At 61.9% G+C, this 19497-nt stretch overlaps 1 protein-coding gene across 1 annotated transcript; it reads left to right on the forward strand.

Annotated features, from left to right (window-relative positions):
* The first annotated feature begins 11263 nt into the window (after positions 1–11263).
* SOX13 (SRY-box transcription factor 13) lies at positions 11264–18058 on the forward strand. The gene is made up of 13 exons (XM_088526933.1): positions 11264–11464; positions 12050–12155; positions 12950–13039; positions 13405–13577; positions 14203–14271; positions 14385–14499; positions 14581–14663; positions 14745–14904; positions 15130–15239; positions 15400–15496; positions 15782–15925; positions 17483–17699; positions 17785–18058. Exons 1-13 carry the CDS (start codon positions 11264–11266, stop codon positions 18056–18058), a joined length of 1839 nt encoding a protein of 612 aa, XP_088383059.1.
* Positions 18059–19497: the final 1439 nt, after the last annotated feature.

Genomic DNA, 19497 nt, shown 5'->3' on the forward strand with positions numbered 1-19497 from the left:
GGCTCCTGTCCCCGCTGCCTGCCCGGTTCCTTCCGAGGGGGACGCTGGCTGTCCGGGCAGTTTGGGACAGGGATGTGGGGACACCGGGATATCGGCTGGCACCACCAGACGCGGCGGAGGAGGGTCCCCGTCCACCACTGTGCACAGAGGGACAGCGTCCCCTGACACATGCGGTGCACGGGATCCCGTGGGTCACCCCACGCGCATGCCTGTCCCTACAGGGCTGTCACACGCAGGGGTAGCATTTTGGGGAGAGCTCAGCGGGGACAGGCAAGTTCTCCATCCCCAACATCATCACCGCGTTGAGCCGCGTTCTGACACCCCCGTTGGGAAACACGCTGGGGCTCCGGGCAGGACAATTTGCCGGCAGCGCCGTGTGCGGATGTTCGTGGCGTGTGACAGTTTTGGGGTCGTTTTGCTCCATTGCAGCCCCGTGAGGCGCTGCCGGAGGGTGACTTGAGTCGCGGGGCGAGCGCTGGGCTACGGCGACGGCGCGCGAGCCCTGTGGCCACCGCTGCGCCTTCCTCGGCACCGTATCCTGCCGCTCCGGCCGGAGCGATTCCCGCTGCATCTCGGGAGCTGGGGGACCCGCCGCTGGCCAGGACCTTTGGCAGCCGGGAACATTCCTGGCAGTGGGATTTATCCCATGTGGGGACTCATCCGTGGGCATCTTATGGGATGCTCCGAAGTGAAACGGTGACAAAGTTAGAGGAGCAGCGGCGGCAGAGGGAGTGTAAACAAGAGGTTTTGCAGGCTAATTGTGCAAATAAATAGAAAGCTCGCTTATTTTCCACCCCAGGCTAGTGATTTCCAGTATTTTGTGCCCAGGCTTCTTTGCAGTGAAGGATGCTGCCCGGGAGAAATTGCAGGCTGGAGCCGCGTGTTGCTCAAGTCGCAGTTAAGTCTTTGGAGGTACCGTCCGTATGGAGAACACTTGACTTGCAAAGCAAATGTGGAGTAATAGACTTTAGGAGTGAGAAAGGACCATTATCTCGGCTAATGCGATTTTCTCCATAGCACAGACCAGATCATATCACTCAGTTACTCCTCTTCTGAGCCAATAACTCATGTTTGTAATTCATGCCATTTCCTTTCAGTTCAATTTAATTTCGTACAGCATCCATTCGCTTGACACTGAGACGGTATTTTTATTTTCTTTTTCTGAAAGCTGGTGATTTCAGAGGCTTTGTGTTAAAAATAGCCGCTGTCCTTTGACAAACGTGGGCAGGCTCAAGGCGCTTTTATTTCCCGGCCCGTTTGCTGCCGACCCGTTTTTAGCAGCATCTCCCTTCGTGCCGTTTATTTGTTTCACTTTCTTACGAGCGACGAAGCTGCCACCGGAGCCACAGGCGCCGTCTTCCCCAGCGCCGGATTCCCCCTTCCCAGGCATCCCACAAGGCGCCAGCGCGGGAGGCGAATCCCCTTCCCGTCAGCCTAATAGGTAGGAATGGAGATCGCCCACTTTTATAAATATGTTATCTCCTATTTAACTCATTTGCTGCGGAAAGTGCCCCTGGCAAGAGCGCTGAGCGCGCCGGGCACGTTTCCCTGTCTCAGGCAAAGCACTTAGGGCCCTCCCTTTGGGTTATCCTACCGGGATGCTCCTCGTGCTCCTGCTTTTTTCACCCTTGCCAAATCTGAACCCAAACCACCCCTGCAAAAAGGCTCCCGAGGGGCAAAACCTCCTTCCAGGCCGCACAGGGAGGACGAGATGGCCCCGGGGGGGGGATAGTTGGACTTTTTGTCCCTCTGCTGCAATGTCCCTTTTAAAAGGCCTCGCCGGGGGTGCTGTGCCCTGGCACGGGCGTGAGCAGCGAGGACGGAGCAGGCTCGTAAAGTTGCTATTTGCTGGAGGGCTTTGCGGGATGCAGAGGAAGGGTTTTCCGTGCGCGGCGGCAGGCGCACCGTAAATCCAACCTTTCAGGGTGGTTATTTTTACCCGGTGGCTCCCGGGGCGCTCGCAGCCCTCGCTGTCCGTAGCCGGGGAAGGCGCCGCAGGGACTCGCCAGCGGCTGCAGCGCTTGCAAGGTGAGCGCGCGGGGCTAGCGGCGCGTGGGGGCTGCTGGCCCGGTGCCCGTGGGCTCACACGATGCTGGAGGTGGCCCAGGACCAGCGCGGTGGCTGTGCGGCCCGTGGGCACCGGCCGGGGCTGCATCCCGGCGGCTGCAGCTCCCCGGTGCATTCGGCGTGCGCGGAGAGCGCGGGTGCCGCTGCTCCCTGCTGCATCCTGCTCCCCTAAGGCCCAAGCAGGGAAACTGCAGGATCTCGGTGGCTCGAGCGGGTTGGGGTGACCGGGCGGCCGTGCGTGTTCGGTGCCTTTGGGCTGGCAGGAAAACCCGCGGGCTGGTGGCCATCGTGTCCGCTCCGTATCCGTGCGAGCTGATATTCCTGCCTGCTCCAGCCTCGTCCCACTGCAAACTCCCCATGGGGTTTTGCATTCAGCTGGTGCCACCCGTGCCCGTGTAGCTGCAGAAATCAGAAACGCCGTCGGTGCCCAAGAGACACCCTTTAACAGGCTCTTGTGCTGGATGGTGCAGACCACCCGTCAGCGCCTCTGCCCTGCTTTTGCACCCTGCAAGCTCCTGACCGGGCTAATAAAATGCAGGCTGTTTATTTTCATAAAAATATGCATTTATTGGGGGAAAAAAAATGTCCATGCAGGGCTACCTGGGGCAGGAGGTGGGGAAGAGACGCTTGGCTCTTTTGTTCTCCCTTTGCCAGCCGTGTTGCTGCACACAGCATCGCTCCCAGCCCGAAGCTTTTGGTGAAAAATTGGTGTTTTCTTCCCCCAAAACTAGAAAGCCCCTTTTCTAACCCTGTTTGTCAGAGCTGCATCCTCATATGCCTGGCCTGGCAAGGGGCCGATGGCCCCTCGGGAGGCTGGAAAGTTGCTGGCAAGGCCGGGCCGTCCTCCCGTGGGATGCACAGCAGGGATCCCGGCAACCATGCAGGGCTATTCTGGGCTCTATTTGTTTATTTTCACAAATTTCGGGAGCTTTTGGTTTCACTGTGCTGCAGGGAGCAAGATTTGAGCATTGCAAAAGTTTTGCAAGATGCCTCACTCCTTTCTACCTGCACTGAGCCCAAACGAAAGTGAAAAATATTAGTGCAGCTTGTGACAACAAATACTGGAAACACACAGGTACTTTTTGCCCTGTCTGTGTCTATTTGGAGAATCTCTTCCAAAGCCAGAGCTGTTTGCCCATGTGAGCACATGAACTTGGACCCCTGCGGCCACTTCCAGCAGCAGCAAAGTTGGCAGAGCCGAAGGCATCAACTTTTGGAGCATTTGCCCTTGTTCGGGAGGCTGCTCTCCCCTTGGCCCCGCTTTTCCCACCTGCTGCAGGGCCATTTGTCCCCCAGGCTGGAGCCGCTCCAGTCCCCAACAAAGGCCCTTGGTGTGACGGGTCCCCGGCTTGCGACTGGGGCAGCAGGTTGGGAGATGGCCCCGAAACCTCTGAAATTCGCTTAATGCTCCGTTAGGGCCGCGCTGCTTTCGGCACGGTGGTGAAAACGCAGCTGGTGGCTCCGGCGCCCGGGCGCCCGTCCCCAGCGCGGCCCCCGGGCGCCTTATCGGGAGGAACGAGATAACGTGGGTGGAGGGCACAACCAGAGCCCTGGGAGCCCTCGCCCAAATCTGCTGGCCAAAATTGCAATTTTTTAAATTCTGGAAGCTGCTGAGATCCCTGTTGGGAGGAAAGATGGCAAAGTTATAAATTAAATATTGCGGAGAGATGTGGCGAGAGCGATGGGGGTGCGGGATGCTCCTTGCTGCAGGTTTTGCAGGTTCAGCCGTGCCCGGGCATGGGCAGCATTAGGGGGCACAGCCCCTCGTGCCCCCTCGTTGGCGGCGGCTCCGTTTGGCAGCCCCGGGGGTGGGCGCGGGCGGCGGGGAGGGTTGCGGCCCCGGCCCCGCTTATCTGCTCCGAACAATGGCGGGCTCGGCCCTATTGTTCTGCTGCCCTCCCGCAGGAAAGGGAGTCCCCGGGGGCAGCGGCTGCACCGGAGCCTGCGCCGGGCTCGGTGGCCGCAGGACGGGCTCGGTGGCCGCAGGACGGGAGTCGCTGGCAGCACGGGTGGACGGACGGGGATAACGCGTCTGTCCCGCACGGGAATTCCCATGTGGAGGAGTCAGCCGTGGCCAGGGCTGGTTTGAGGGTGATCCTGCGGATGCAGGATCCCCCCGTGCCTGTGCTGGCCGCTGCAGGGGCACTGCAACCTCTGCAGATCCTGGAGGGCCTCAGCCTGCGATTTGAGTGCTCTGCTGCAGGACCGGGGTGTGATAAAAGACCCGAATCCCGAATTCTTCTCCCAGCCACGCATTGCCGTCGTGGGGTTCCTCCGGCAGCTGGATTCGGGAACGCCGGTGCCGGCAGTGGCCGTGGGGCACAAGTGGCGCGCGGGGCCCCGGCGTGCAGCAACTGTGCCCGCATCCCGGGACCAGGCACGTGGCCCGAGGAGCTGCCAAGGCCCTTGGGAGCCGGCCGGGGAGAGGAGGGTAAATAAGGATACGGGGGGACAGGTGCCGCGGAGCCGCGCGCACAAAGAGCCCCTTGTGTGTCGGCACGTGCTGCTGGACGGGCCACCGCGTCCCCCTTTGCAAACGGGGGGCACCGGTCGCTTCCCCCATGCGCGTCTCTGCCCTCATTTTTTGCCTTATTAGCGCCGTGCGACAAAAATCACCCTACTTGACCCAAAGCTGGTCCCTAAATCCCTTTGCTCCCGGTGGGAGAGGAGCGCAGCCGGGAGCGGGATGGAGAACCAGCGGCCCAGGGGGACATCCCGAGCGGCCTCGGTGCAGCATCCGTCCCAGCACCCCTGCATGCCCCACATTCCCCTTCCTTTGGCGGCAATTCCTGCAATCCCAGCCTCTCTGGCTCCGTCGGGATGGGGTTTTTGGGCTCGCTGGTCCCGGTGTTCGCGGCGCGCCGGGGTGCCGGTGCCGGCCCGCTCTCTATTTCTGGTGCTTGCAGGAAGCTCTGCAGTTTCCTGCTCGCCGCCGCGCGCGGGGAGCCGGGCTGAGGCCGGAGCTGCTCAGGCAGAGCTTGGAGAGGGCAAAACCAGCACAAGGGAGGCTCTAAAAACCCCTCCATCTAAAACCCCTTTGGTCCAGGCTCGTGGGGATGGGGACGGTGGGTGCTGGTGGCTCCGGGGTCGGTGCCCGCTCCGTGCTGCTCCCGGTGGGAACCCGATGATATCTCACGGGAGGAACCACTAGGCAGGTCGCTTTGGCTCTGCTGAACCCTGTATGGGGAAAAATACCATGTTTTTTTCCCTTGAACAAAAGCGGGAAGCTTGATCGGGAGCCGAGCGGAGCGGCTCCCTGGACCAAAGGAGCCGTAGTGATAAAAACAGCGCAGGCCGGACCCCCGGCTCCGTCCTGCCTGCAAATGAGCCCTCCGTGCGAGCTGCGTTTTCCTTGGGGATTTCCATGCGTCCCCAGCCAGCTGTGACTCTTCCCGGCCATGAAACGCAGCCGTGGTGGAGGGAGGGTGGCCTTGGCCATCGCGGCCGAGCAGACCCTGTCTCGGTGGCCCTTCTGCCCAGGCTTTCTCGTTGCAAAAAGTGCAAAAAATGGGCACTTTGGGGTTTCCGGGGAGCGCTGCGGCGAGGCAGCGCGAGCAGAAACGCGCCGGGAACGCCACGCTCCGATGTCAGCCCACGCGCCGGGGGCTGAGCCTGGGCCCACCGGGGCGCCCGTCATCCCACCGGGGGTCCCCCAGCTCTTCCGGAAAAAGGAGAGGGAGTAAAAGCCCAAACGGGCTTGGAAAAAGGGCAAACAGGCCCACGGATGCCCCACGCGTGCGGAAAAAGCCCCGAAACGGCTGTGCCTCCCGGCGCCCTCGTGCCCGATAGGTGCGCGGGGGCAGATAGCATCAGATCCGCTCAGATCCGCCGCGTTCCTCCTCCGCAGGCACCCAGCGGGCGAGGGAAGGGGGTCACACGTCGTGGGCCCTCCGACGGGTGATAGGAAAGTCCTGGTTGCGAGCGAGCGCACGAGCGAGCGCGGAAAAGGGCCCCAAACGGCCCGGGGAGGAGTTGGAGGCGGCTTGGGGACACGGGGAGCACCGAGGTGGTGACGAAGAGGAGGGAGACGCAGCCCCCGGCACTGGGTAAGTCGCCCGCTGGACCCTCCCGCCCTGCCCATCCACCCGCCGATTTATTATTACTTATTATATATGTAATTATATGCATTATATATATATATTATATGATTTCTTTCTCGTAGCTGGTTGCTTGCTACAAAGAGGTGATTAGATTTGCAAAGCTGGAGATGGCAGCGGGGCTGCGGTTCATGGAGAGGATGGCAGGGAAGGAGCAGGGCACAAGGACCCCCCAGTGCAGCAGCGGGAGCCAGGCCATGCACCTGTGCAAGGAGTTTTCCATTATTTATATGTCTTTTTAGCCAAAAAGAACCAAAAAAGAGGGGAGTAAATGGGAACGAGCAGCCCGTCTCATGGGCTCCCTGCACTTGGTCCTCAGGGCTTTGCACGAATTTAAATAATTCCAGCGCGATGGCGTTTCCTCCCCTTCCCTGATGAGCTCATTCCCAGGCCAATAAATATCACCCACAGGAAGTTCCACCTGATGTTCGGTTTAATTTTTCCCCTACTTAAAACCCTCCTATCACTCATTGCAGCAAAGGGAAAATGTGTTGGGTCGCGGCTGTGCAACCGGTGGAGCTGCCAGTTTGCGCCCGCAGAAGGATCCCGCGGCCTCTGTATTTGATTTAATTATTTAGATAGTTAAAAAACTGCTGCTCGGGCATGAAACCGGGACCAGGATTAGGGTTATGGCAAAGCTCGGCTGGATGCAGGGTGCCTGTCCACAGTCCTATGGATGCTGAGCAAATCCTGTGCATCCCGCACGGGGATCATTTGCATTCCCATCTCTGAGGGTTTGGATTTTGTACGGCGGCAGCTCCGGGTGGAAAAACCAGCCCAAATGCAGATGCCACGTGGTGGATTTGCACCAGAATTGGGTCTATCGGGGAGGAGAGCAGGACCCTGCAACAAGGGACACGGAGGAACCTGCTCCGGCAGCACCGGAAAGCGCCCGGCTCCCATGCGCCTCCCCACCAGCAAATCGGCAGCGAAACCTCAGAAACCCCAAGAAACCCCAACGAGCAGCGAGCTGGAAACTGTTAGTAAGAGAGGGCTGGGGAAATGGCCCAGTTAAATGGTGCCAACAGGACTCGAACAGACTCGAGGACCTGGTGAGAACAGGAGCTTTTTGGTGCATTTCTACCCCGTTCCCCTGGAGACATTTTCACCATCATGTTCCTACCTGGATCATCCTGCGTGGCCAGTCTGATGTCCCTATCCCTTCCCAGTGCCTCCATGGGTGTCTCCGAGGACTAAACCTGCTCTAGCTGAGCAGTTTTGAGTGCTCACACACAAAACTAGGATCTTATCCCACTGTATGCGGGGAGATGCTGCCGTTTGCTTAAGAAACCCAGATCCTTCCCCTCCGCCGCAGCCTTGCAGTTCAGATTTCTTTTTCATCCCTGTCTTGCAAGTGCAAATTCTGAAGTGAATTTAGTGCTTAACACATTTTTTCCTCCCTCCCCAGGTTTTGAATAGCAGGGCTGATTAGGTGTCCCCGTGACAGGCTCCTCTGCTGCACCAGTGAGATGTGCATGTCCTCAGCAGCGCTAGGTACGGCCGGGAGGCTCTTGAAAAGGGCAGGTTGGATTTTTGGAGAGAATTGGAGCTATTTGAGCTGCTCCTAATTGCTCGAGGGTTGAGTTTTGCTGCTGAGCAGTCTTCCGTGGGCCGTGCAGTAATAGGACCCGCTGTTTTTGTCATAGTAGATGGAGAATCAGTGGAGGAGCTCGAGGAGCTGTAATGTGACTGCGGCTTCCTCCTTGCAAAGAGGCAAAGGGAGTCCCCAAATCCTTCTCCTGGTGGGGACATGGGCACAATCCGGAGAGAGGGGACAAGGGACCCGGGGAGGGTCACGGTGCTTGGGGGTGGCACATGGAGAGCAGGGGGGGCCCTTTCCCGGGAGTTTCCGTGACGCTCCCCGCGGCGTCACCGCCGCCTCGGAGCCCGTGGGACGTTTCCGGACGGGCTCAGCCCCAAATCCACAGGCTCTGTGCAGCCCCGGGGCCGGTCCCGGCAGGAGGGACATTCCTGGGAAGCGACGGGAGGCTGGACAAAGACCAGTGTGTCCTGCTCGGACAGCGGGAAGACCTGGATCTCCCCCAAGCGAGAGCCGCCTCCTGCAATCCCGACTCCTGTCGGATGCCCTGGGATCCGTGGGCCGCTCTGGGGCAGAGCAGCCACCGCTGGGGACGTGTCCAGCTGCTTGTGAGCCGCTTGGGGCACCTTCCCCTTGTCCATTTGCCCTGGGGAAAGCGCAAGGCTCCAAAATGCACCATTTCCACTACCGTTCCTGTAGCAGGATGCCCTTGGCCACCAGAGCTAGCTTTGCAAACCAGAGTCCGCTGGAAAACACAAATGTTTGTCCCTCAAAGGTGTCAACCTCTATTTTATCCCACTGTAAATGGGTACGTTCTCCCGGGAAGCTGCTCCAGGCCCTAGCTGCAAACCAGGTGGGCCGAGACCCTGGCTCCGCGTCGTGTCCAGAAACCCCTTGATGATTATTTTTGCACGCACCGAGCTGCATTTCGAGCCGCCAGCAGGATGGCCACCCGGGGAAAGCCCCCGGCCTGGGGACCCGGGGGGCACGGCCGCCCCTGGCCACCCCCCCGCGGGCACGGAGCGGAGGAAATCATCTATTCTTTTATGTGCGAAGGCGGAAACGGTTGGAAGGAGCCCCGAAAGGACATTCCAAGCTCGCAGGAAAGCGGCACGCTCGTCTGGCAGGAGACGGGCTATTGTCTCTCCTGGTGGCCGGCGGGGATTCCTCGGGCTGCGCTGGGAGGAGAAGCCGTGCGCGGGTCTTATTTTTTCCTCTGCCCCCTCTCTCTGTCTCGGGGCCGCGGATGCTGCAGCTCCCAAACGCACCGTGCAAACACAAGGATGCTCAAGGATCCCCCAGTCCCACGGAGCAGTGGGAACAACGGTGCATTGCACAGGGATGGACCAAGAGCGACCCTTTCTCCGGGTGCTGCTGCAAAACGGAGCTGCGACCGCCGTCATCTTGCAGCTCCTCCTGGCCCCGTGGCCGCTCAGGGGTGTTTGCACCTTGTGGCTTTTTCCCCGCGATGCTTGAGCGAGGTTTGGGTTGCAGGCAGGCTGGGGCATCCCGCAGGGGCCGCTCCGGACCGCAGCGCTCGCTCGTGGTCTTCCGCTCGCCCTGCTAGCAAACCCCTCCTTGCAGCAGGGTTTTTTGTGAATATAAGTGAATACACCCGGGTGTGCGAAGGAGGAGCAGCGGCAGCGTTTCTCTGCCCGTGTCCGAGCACCGTGCGCACGCGGGCCGGCGCTCGCAGCGCTGGTTTCTGCAGCGCCACGTGCTCGGGGCGCGCGGAAGCAGGCGCAGGGCTCGGTCGCGGGGCCGATAGCATCAGCTGGTACCAGGAAGGGTGGCCAGAACGGCAGGATGTGCCCTGCGGAGCCGCACGGAACAGCCCTTGGAGCGGCGGGAACGGGCTGGGCCCCACTGCAAGGGGAGGACCCCCCGTTTGTGCGCGCAGGGCTGCAGCACCCAGGATCGCTTCCACGTGTCCGCTCCGGCCCCACGTGCAGCAGCAAAGCACAAGCGCGTGGGCCGGGCCACCGCGGCCACCGCAATTGTTCCCGGTCCCATTGTCTTCTTGTGCCGAGCACCTGAGCCACCCCGCCGTGCCGCAACGCGATATCCGCGCTCCCGCCCTCGCCTTTTCTCTTCTCTTTCTTTTTTTGTTCAGCAAGCCGTCTAACAAACCCACCTCTTTCAAACAGCCCCCTCTTATAGTGCCAGTGCCCGTGTCCGCATTTAGCTCCCCGTGGCAGCAGGCGTGATGGGAATGGGAGCCAAAAGGCACCGGAGGAGCGCGAGGCTGCGCTGATGCCCGGCTCCGCGTGCCTCAGTTTCCCCCTGGGAAAGCTGCGGGATGCGCGGGACACGGCGGGACACGGCCCTCCGGCCGCGCCAGACGAGCTTCCCGCTGGCTCCCGGCCACGTCCCGTTTTGCAGCCAAACGGGCCCGTTTCCTCCCCGGCCGGGGCGCGCAAAGGGCACTTGGCAGGGCGCTACGAGCGCGCCGGGCAGGGGGACACGTCCCATGCCCCGTGTCCCATCCGCACCGTGATGCCGATACCATCCCGAGGCCGGAGCGCGCCCGGAGAGCGCCGCGATGCGCCGGGCAGGGAGCGGAGATTAAAAAAAGCCCCGCTAAGATCAGAAAGGCTGGCGCGCACAGTGCCCCATTGTGGAGCTGTCACACTTCCCTTTGCTTTATTGCTTTTGTCCAACACCCTATTGTTCCACTTCCTTTTGTCCCCTATTCAGAGCGCTGGCTTTTCATTACCCAGCCGGCCTTGTTGTTTTCGTTTCTTTTGTTTGAAGTTCCTGAGAGGAAGGTTTTATTTTCAGCGGTTTGATTAATTCGCAGCTTGAGCCCCGCTTTGTTTGTTATGTAATTGCTGCCCCGGGCCGGGCCGCGGCGCCCGCACCCCTCGCCCCCCATTTCGGGGCCGGTGCGGTGGTCCCTGCCCCATTCCACAGCCCCCCTGGTCCTGCGTATCCTGCATCCTTGGCCGGCCTCCCGCTGCTTCCCAAGTGCCGCTTGTCCCCGTTGGAGCTCTTGGCTTCCCAAGCTGGCCGTGGTCACCTATAGCCCATTCCATGGGACAGGTCGTGCGCCTGTGCCAGGCCGGGAAGGGCAAGGACCCCGCTGCGGCCCCCTGGCCCGGCCGTTCCCGTCTCCGAGCCGCTCCGGGGACTCCCACAGGAGCGGCTCTGGTTGCAATCCCAGGCATTGTTTAGCGAGGCCAGGATTTCCATTTCCCCTTGGAACAGGAAACGCACCGGGCGGCCCGCCGGCTTTCGAGGCACGCTCGGCTCGCCAGCCCGGGGGGCGCCCGCTCCGTGCGGGTCTCCGGTGCCGCACGGCCTTGGATCCCTCTCCCGCAGCTTCCCCGCACTCGCTTTGGGCCCAAATCTCATGCTTTTGGGTGGCTTCACGCCAGGGCTTGGTTTAGCATCCCGCTCCCTTTGCAGCTGGGATGACGGATGTGGTGGTTTTTGGGGCCAAGACCTGGAAAGTGGGGAATGATGCAGGCACCGTGGCAAAGGGTGGCACCGGTGCCTGCAAAATGGGGGCGAATGGGGCACGCGGTGGCTCCGCTGACATCCCCGCCGGTCCCGCAGGATGTCCATGAGGAGCCCCGTTTCTGCCCAGCTGGAGCTCGATGGAGCCGGCACCATGGTGAACTGCAGCATCAAGACGGAGGAGAAGAAGGAGGGTTGTCCCGAGTCGCCGCCGGGGGCTGCGCCCAGCGCCGAGCCCCGCGCCAGCGACCTGCCCGCGCCGCCCCCCAGGGAGGCCGCCGACCCCCAGGCCCTGCCGCAGGTGGGTCCGGGCGCCCCGCGCTCCTCCGTGGCGTTTTGTGCCCACCCGCAGTAGTGGCAGGTCACCCGCTCCCCTATATCCCGTGTCCCGCCGGGCTGGCATTGCTCCGCAGCCGGGGACGCGTCGGCCTCCGTCCCCAGGCACATGGGGTTGTTTTTCCTCCCCTCCCATTCCTTATCCCGAGGAAATTAAGCTGAAACCTGAGGCTCCCCTAGGCTTTCTGGCCGCTCTCGGCTCAGCGCTCTTGCCTTGTGCCCAGAGCCTCCATCCCTCCCTGCATCCCCGTCTCGTTTTCCCTTTTTAATTGCTTTGGGCTTTTCTCTGCCCCTGACCAGTAGCCTCAGACCTCCCGCTCCCTAAGGGGCTCAGGGACACAGGGCAGGCGAAATAAATAATAGCAACGTGCTGCGAGCAAGTCCTTGCAGCGTGACAACGAGAGGCGCTGGCAAAGTCCCCGGCAGCTCCCAGCCCGGCACTGGTCCGGGAATATGCTGTAGGAAGAGGGTCCAGGCTGGGCTGGCTCGGAGCATCCCGGGTTTCCCACCCGCCATCCGCGGGTTCCCCGGCAATTTTTGCACGTCGCAGGAGTCCTGCTCGCCGGGCAGCGACGCGCAGGAGTCCGGGCGCTCCGCCTTCGAGCCGGCCGCCGGCGGCCAGGAGAAGCTGGACTTCAACAGGAACCTCAAAGAGGGTAAGAAAAGCCCCTGATCGCAGCGGGACGGACTCCCCGGGGTGCGTTTTGGGCCCCTGGGGACGTCCGCGGCGGTGTTGGCGGTGCGGGGCCGCGGGCCGGTCTGAGCGCGCTCGTTGATCATGAAGCAGCAGTTGCCCTCGTGGCCAAGAAGGCCAATGGGATCCTGGGGTGCGTTAAAAAGAGCGTCTCCAGCAGGTCGAGGGAGGGGATCCTGCCCCTCTACTCAGCCCTGGTGAGGCCACATCTGGAGTACTGTGTCCAGTTCTGGGCTCCACAGGACAAGAGGGATGTGGAGCTGCTGGAGAGAGTCCAGCGCAGGGCCACAAGGATGATCAGGGGCCTGGAACATCTGCCCTGTGAGGAGAGGCTGAGGGAGCTGGGCCTGTTCAGCCTGGAGAAGAGAAGGCTGAGAGGGGACCTGAGCAGTGTCTAGAAGTACCTCAAGGGAGGCAGTGAGGAGGATGGTGCCGGCCTCTTTTCACTGGTGGCCACTGACAGATCTAGAGGAAATGGCCACAAACTGAAGCACCAAAAGTTCCACAGGAACTTAAGGAACAATTTCTTGACAATGAGGGTGCCAGAGCCCTGGAACAGGCTGCCCAGAGAGGTTGTGGAGTCTCCTTCTCTGGAGATCTTCCAAACCCGCTTGGACGCAGTCCTGTGCCATGTGCTCTAGGTGACCCTGCGTGTGCAGGGGGTTGCACTGGATGATCTCTAGAGGTCCCTTCCAACCTTAAGCATTCTGTGATTCTGTGATTCTATGATTCCTCTGCCCTGCGTGCCCGCGGCAGCAGTGATGCCCACCATCGAGAAGCTGCTCTGCAGCGACTGGAAGGAGCGGCTGCTGGGCCGGAGCGCCGCCGAGGCCAAGGAAGTGAAAGGTGAGTCCTGCCGCCCACCGACACCGGCTTCCTCAATGCGCTGGGCTGGGAACTGGGTTTTCTGGGCTAACGGGAGGGGAAATGGGGGTGTCATCTTGCATATTGAATCAAAACATGTAGCTTTCTAGGGAAACATTGATTTAAGTTGGGGTGGAGGATGGCGAGAACTTGATATGGCGTTGCAAGGACTTGCCTCTGAGTGCACAGAGGTGATGCTGGAGCAGGAAGGTTCCCGGCCTATCCCAGAGCTTGCCAGGACCTTCGCATCCCATGTTGGCCCTGCCAATGCGTCTCCCACGAGCCCCCAGCTGCAGGGGCACCGCGAGCCCCTGACCGGTAGCTGTTTGGCTTCTCCCTCGGCCCAGGAACCCAGGAGAGCCTGGCAGAGAAAGAGCTGCAGCTCCTCGTCATGATCAACCAGCTGTCCACGCTGCGGGACCAGCTCCTGACGGCCCACTCGGAGCAGAAGAACATGGCAGCGATGCTCTTCGAGAAGCAGCAGCAGCAGATGGAGCTGGCACGGCAGCAGCAGGAGCAGGTGGGTGCCCGGCGCCTTCCCTGGCCCCATGGGAATCCAGGGGGGCTGGTGGTCGGGACCATCCGTCCCTTGGCACATCCCTTTGGCGGGTGGTGCTGGTGGGAGGGGGGATTTGCTGTCAGGCGCACTCAGGCTTCATCCCCTGCTCTGGAAACCTGTCCCTTTTCCATGCTGTGCCACCCCCAAGACATCCCGCTCTGCTCCATGATGCCAGCAGACTCCAAGTCATTGCTGTCCAGTCCCCTTCTGCATGTGTAGATGGGTGATGGGTGTCCAAGGAGATGGAAAATTGCTCTCTTTAAAATAATTAAACCACACTGGGTGTCTTCTCTCTCCTTTGCTCTTGAACATCCCTCTTTTTCTCTGCAGTGGCCCCTATGGCACTGTGATGTCCCCAGGCACGTGCTGCCGTGAGGCCTCAGCCCTGCAGCCCTTGTTTATCTCTGCCCGTGTCCCTGGGGCGCTCGCTGGTGTCTCCAAGCAGAGCTTGCCTGTATCCCTTGGGAGTCTCGGCAGAGCCGGGCTGTTTGTGCCGGCAGCGGGGTCCCTGGGGAGCCCCCAGTGTGAACCCCCCTGTTTCGCTGCTCCCAGCGCTCCTCACCCTCCCTATCTCCCTTCCCACCAGATCGCCAAGCAGCAGCAGCAGCTCATCCAGCAGCAGCACAAAATCAACCTGCTGCAGCAGCAGATCCAGGTACAGGCGGGGGCACCTTCCCGGGACACCCCCGGCAGCCCGGCTCCCGTTCCCCGGAGCCGCATCCCTCGACGGTTACCCAGCGTCTCCGCTTCTCCCCGTCTTCCCTCCAGCAGGTCAACATGCCCTATGTCATGATCCCTGCCTTCACCCCCAGCCACCAGCCCCTTCCCGTGACTCCGGACTCCCAGTTAGCTCTGCCCATCCAGCCCATCCCGTGCAAACCAGGTGAGGCGGATGCCGGCTCGGCGTGGGTGGCCGCGCGGGGTGGCCGTCCCCTGCAACGGCTCTGCCCTTCTCCTCCGGCAGTGGATTACCCCGTGCAGCTGCTGCACAGCCCCCCTCCTCCCACGCTGAAGAGGGCCAGCGGCTCCGGCCACCTCCCCATGCAGGTTTGTCCCCTCCCTGTCCCCGAGGCCGGTGCGCGGCGGGTCCCGCGCGCTCGCGCTCACCCTCCTCTGCCTCCTCCGCAGGAATCCTCGCAGCCGCTCAACCTGACGGCAAAGCCCAAGGGCTCCGAGCTCCCCAGCGCCTCCAGTTCGCCCAGCTTGAAGATGAGCGGCTGCCAGGCCCTCACTCCCAGCCACGGGGCCACCAGGGAGATGCAGGCGAGCCCGTCCAACCTGCCCTTGGGTGGGTACCCGAAGCCACCGTCACTGGATGCTCCTCTGGCCTCCAGGGCTGATTCCCCCCCTGGCCATTTCCACCTCCCTTAGGAGACATCTCTGCTCCCTGGGGTGCCCTCAGGGCATAGAAGCCCCCTCGCTGCCCCGTGTCACCCCGTAGGCTGGGACAGCTCGCTGGGGTGGGCCCTGGCGCTGGCTTGGGGTGCTGAGGGACGCCCCGTTTTGTCACCAGGGTTCCTGGGCGAAGGCGACGCGATCACCAAAGCAATCCAGGACGCGCGGCAGCTGCTGCACGGCCACAGCGGGGCCATGGAGGGGAGCCTGAGCAACCCCTACCGAAAGGTGAGCGAAAGCCGCCGTACCCATGTGCTTTATCTCGCCTTATCCCACCAGGAATGGCCACGCTCAGCATCCCCATCCACAGGCACATTCCCATCTTGGCACCTGCACACAGCTCCGAGCTGCCCCGGCCGGTGGTAGATGCTCCTCTGCTCTCTTGCAGGACCATGTTGGGATCGATTCTTCCCCAGGAAAGGAGCGGATGGAGGAGACCCCTGCCCATAGGCTGGACGAGGCCCTGTTGACCTGCGAGATGGATGGTAAGGGTCCAGCCCGGGCCAGTTTCTTTTGCTAAAAGCTCCAGGAACCCAGCACTCATGAAAATCAACAGGTTTGCAGCCCTTCTTGTTGCTGGCCCCAAGATAGCCCTGTGGGGATGCTAAGATACCTGCAGGATTTGAAGGTCTGTGGAAGAAGTCAGCACTGCACATGACTGAAAGGCTTCAAGTTCTCACTCCGTATCGCAGGCTGCTGTTTGCTCCTTCCTCTTGGTGTCCACATTTTGTCCTTGGTCTCAACATCTCTCTCTGTCTCTTCCTTTGCAGGCTCGCGGCACTTCCCCGAGTCCAGAAACAACAACCACATAAAGCGGCCCATGAACGCCTTCATGGTGTGGGCGAAGGACGAGAGGCGGAAGATTTTGCAGGCCTTCCCGGACATGCACAACTCCAGCATCAGCAAGATCCTCGGTAAGTGTTCCCGAGCTTCCCTTGCTGCTCTTGTTGGGGACGGGGAGGCACAGGTGAGGCCAGGGCTCCGCTCCCGCCTCCAGGGCTCCGAGGGGTGACGGGAAGGAGAAGGTGTCACATCCAGGCAACACATTCCTGCCCTGGGAGCACGTGGCCTCGTGCGCAAGCAGGGCTTGGGTGACCCCTTCCAGCTGCCCCCACACAAAACGAGGCCCTTCGGGGCAGATTCCTCCTTTGGCCGAGAACCTCCTGGCCAAAGTCCTGAGCCCAGCACTTTCCAACCCAGCAGACTTTTCCCCTCGCTGAAATCCTCACATTTGAACCCTTCCAAGCACTCTCCTAGGATGCCCTTTCCCACAGAGCTCTTGGAAGTTCTGGCCTCGACATTTGTCGCCATCCTCTTCCCCCTGTCCCCAAAGCCCTGCAGCTGCAGGACGCTGCTGTCACCTGCTTCAGCCTCACGTCCCCTCCACTCTTGGGTCTTCTCCAGCTGCTCACTGGCCCATCTACCTGCCGTGACCTGGGTTTTTTGGCCCGTGCGAGCGACCGCAACGGCGCAGGCCCCGTCTGGTCGTGTCTTGCACCCTTCTGACGCTGGTGGTTCAGCAAGGGCTCTGTCACAGCAGCCCTTTCCCTCGGCTGTGGTCATGCAGAGGGGGACCGTTTCACCCTGGCCTCACGCAACCCCTCTAGCTATTAAAAGAGAAGCCGTGTGGTCTCCGAAAAGCCCGTCCGAAGGGCTGGGAGCGAGCGCGCAGCAGCCGGGGTTTTGTGGGTTACCTTGAGCAGAGGCACCTCGCTCAACCTTGGACTCATTTCAGCAGCTCCGCTATTTAAAGACGAGGCGAAACAAGCCCCGGCCTTTTCCCTTCGCACGGCGCTGGCGGGATGCGCTCTGTGCGCCTCGCGGCCGGGCGATTCGGGAGCAGGTGCTCTGTGGTGCGCAGGCCGCGCTCCTCGGAGGGCTCCGCAGCTGTAAATAGCGAGCGCGGTTCGTGCGTGCGGAGCCCGACTCTCTGCTCAAGGAGTGCAGATTTAGCAGGCGATACCTGCGTGCGAGCGCACCGGGGCTCGCAGGAGGCCAGGACGGGGGGGTTCCGGGCTCTGCTTGCACCGTAGCTCCCCAAAAGCCGGGTCTGCACCCAGGCAAGCGGCCAAATGCACCGGGAAAGGAGGCAGCACAGGGAGGTTCCCGCGTGGAGGAGCCCCCGGGGATGCGCTCGGAGGACACGGAGCAGCCGGGGATGACAATAAAGGTCAGGGCTAGGGGGAACGCGAGGCTTGAGGCCGCAGGGGCTGTTTTAGCCACGGCACCTGCTCCCGTACCTTGGGGAGGCCGCAGCAGCGCCAACCCCGCAGATGTGACCCACAGAGGTGACATGGGGAGGTCAGCGGGGACATTGCGAGCATCGGGGTCCCACGTGGCGCATCTCCGGGGCCAGCACCGTTTGCACAGACGGTTCTCGGTGCCCGAGCCCCTGTGCAGCGCATGCGCGCGGCTTGCAGCCCGCTCGCCAGGGCCGGGGGTAAGCGTGCCCGTGGCTGCTCTACGCACAGGCTCGCGGTGGAAGTCCATGACGAACCAGGAGAAGCAGCCCTACTACGAGGAGCAGGCCCGGCTGAGCCGGCAGCACCTGGAGAAATACCCCGACTACAAGTACAAGCCGCGGCCCAAGCGCACGTGCATCGTGGAGGGCAAGCGGCTCCGTGTGGGCGAGTACAAGGCGCTCATGAGGAACCGGCGGCAGGACGCCCGGCAGGGCTACGTGATCGGGTAACGCGCCCCGTCCCGGGCTCTGCGCGCTGCGGCGGGAGCGAGCGCCGTGCCCGCGCGCTCACGGCATCCCCGTGTCCCGCAGGCCCCCGGGCGGCCCGCTGCCCGCCGCCGCCTCCGACGTGCTGTACCCGCGGCCCGTGGGCGTGCAGCTCACGCCGCCGCTCGTGGAGCACTACCTGCCGCGCGCCGCGGAGCCCGGCATGCCCGTCATCATCAACACGCGCAGCCTCAAGGACGGCGACGGCGCCGACGACGGGCACTCGGTGGCGGACGGCGAGGGGTTCCGCTACAGCGAGGACGAGGACTCCGAGGGCGAGGACAAGAGCGACGGCGAGCTCGTGGTGCTGACGGACTGAGCGGGCGCGCGCGGGAGCCAGGAGAGCCCCCCGGTTCGCACACGCGTTTTGCAATGGGGAAAAGCAAGAAGCGCCATGTGCTGGGGGTGGCACTGGTCCCCTTCCCGCGGGGACCCAGCAGGGATGCTCCAAGCCATCCCTGTGGCTTTTCCCGCTTGTCCGGCAGAGCAAATCCCCACGGAGGCTGTTTTGGCTTGCCTGAGCACTAGCCAAGGGCTCACAGAGGCCTTGATGCTTCCGGGAGCTCCAGCCCGGTCTGTAAATAAAGCACACTGCCCCAGCGCTGCAAAAACTGCAGAGGAGGAGCAAAACAGCAGCAATCCACAAAACAAACCAAAAAGCAAGGCAAAAAAGTGTCTAAAAACCGCCCGCACGGGCATGGAGCCCGTGCACCGCCTGGTGGCACCAGTGCAGGGAGCGAGCGGCAGCGCGCGGGCTGCAACGCGGGGCATCGCCACCAGCCGCGCGCGCGGCCCTCGGAGACAGAGCGGGGAAAAGAGAGGGAAGTCCAGGCAAAAGCCAAGCGATAGAGCACGTTGGAGGGGAAAGGACCAAGGCTGGTCCCTCGGCGGCGGCCTCGTCCCCCTCGGCCTCCTCCAGTGCTTTATTTATTCCCCATCCCGCGCTGCTCTCACGGGTCGGGTTGTGGTCCCCAGGGCCGGTGGCTGCCGGGAGCCACCGTGGACCCCCGGCCTCGCATGTGGTTCTCTGTTTTCCTTTTTTCTTCTTTTTCTTTCTTTCTTTCTTTTTTTTTTTTTTTTTAAAGAGACTGTAAATATAGATAGAGCTTTATTTTGTTAATAAGACGACGAGTAACTTAACCTGTGTTTTTCACACACTTGTTTACAACCGTCTCCCCTCCCGCCCCCTTGGCACAATAAAATGACTTTTTGGAGCAGAGACCCGGCCTCGGACTCTGCTGCTCGGGGTGTCCTGGCCACGGGGCTCCTCCTAGGCTGCTTTTTAGCTCCTTCTCCCACGCGGCCGGGCTCTAAGGGGTCCCCTCTGTTTTTCCCTCCCTTGCCTGTTACTATCCGGCTGCCTCATCCCTCCTCCTGCCCTGGCAGCACTTGGGTGCCGGCTCCGCATCCTGGGGATGGAGACACGGGACTGGCCCCTGGCTCTGCAGGGTGCCTGGGACAAGGACAGCAGGAGCCGGATCCCACCCATTTCACCTAGTTCCCTTTTCCAGTTCCTTTTTCCTTGTCGCCTGCTCCGCATGGCCCGGGATGCTAAGGGGATGCAGGATGCGAGGGGACATGTGGGGCCAGGAGGGGGGACCCGGCTGTGCATCCTCCAGCCCCTCTGCTCCTGCATCCCTGACTCACCCCCTCATGTCCAGCTCTTTTTTGTGGCCCCAAACCAGCCCCCGGCTGCTGCAGAGGCTGCGGCTCATCCCGGGGCAGGTTTCCTGCACATCCCAAACCTTTCCCTGCTCT

Source organism: Tinamus guttatus, unplaced genomic scaffold (assembly GCF_059628265.1).
Source record: "Tinamus guttatus ecotype Peru unplaced genomic scaffold, ASM5962826v1 Tinamus_guttatus_pri_ptg000259l, whole genome shotgun sequence".
NCBI lineage: Eukaryota > Metazoa > Chordata > Aves > Tinamiformes > Tinamidae > Tinamus > Tinamus guttatus.

Excerpts from the sequence above, each read along its gene's own strand:
- SOX13 (XM_088526933.1), top strand. The coding sequence starts at position 11,264 with ATGTCCATGAGGAGCCCCGTTTCTGCCCAGCTGGAGCTCGATGGAGCC. Across the intron at positions 13,578-14,202 it reads CACGGCAGCAGCAGGAGCAG|ATCGCCAAGCAGCAGCAGCA; the intron begins GTGGGTGCCCGG and ends CCTTCCCACCAG. Across the intron at positions 14,664-14,744 it reads CCGGCCACCTCCCCATGCAG|GAATCCTCGCAGCCGCTCAA; the intron begins GTTTGTCCCCTC and ends CCTCCTCCGCAG.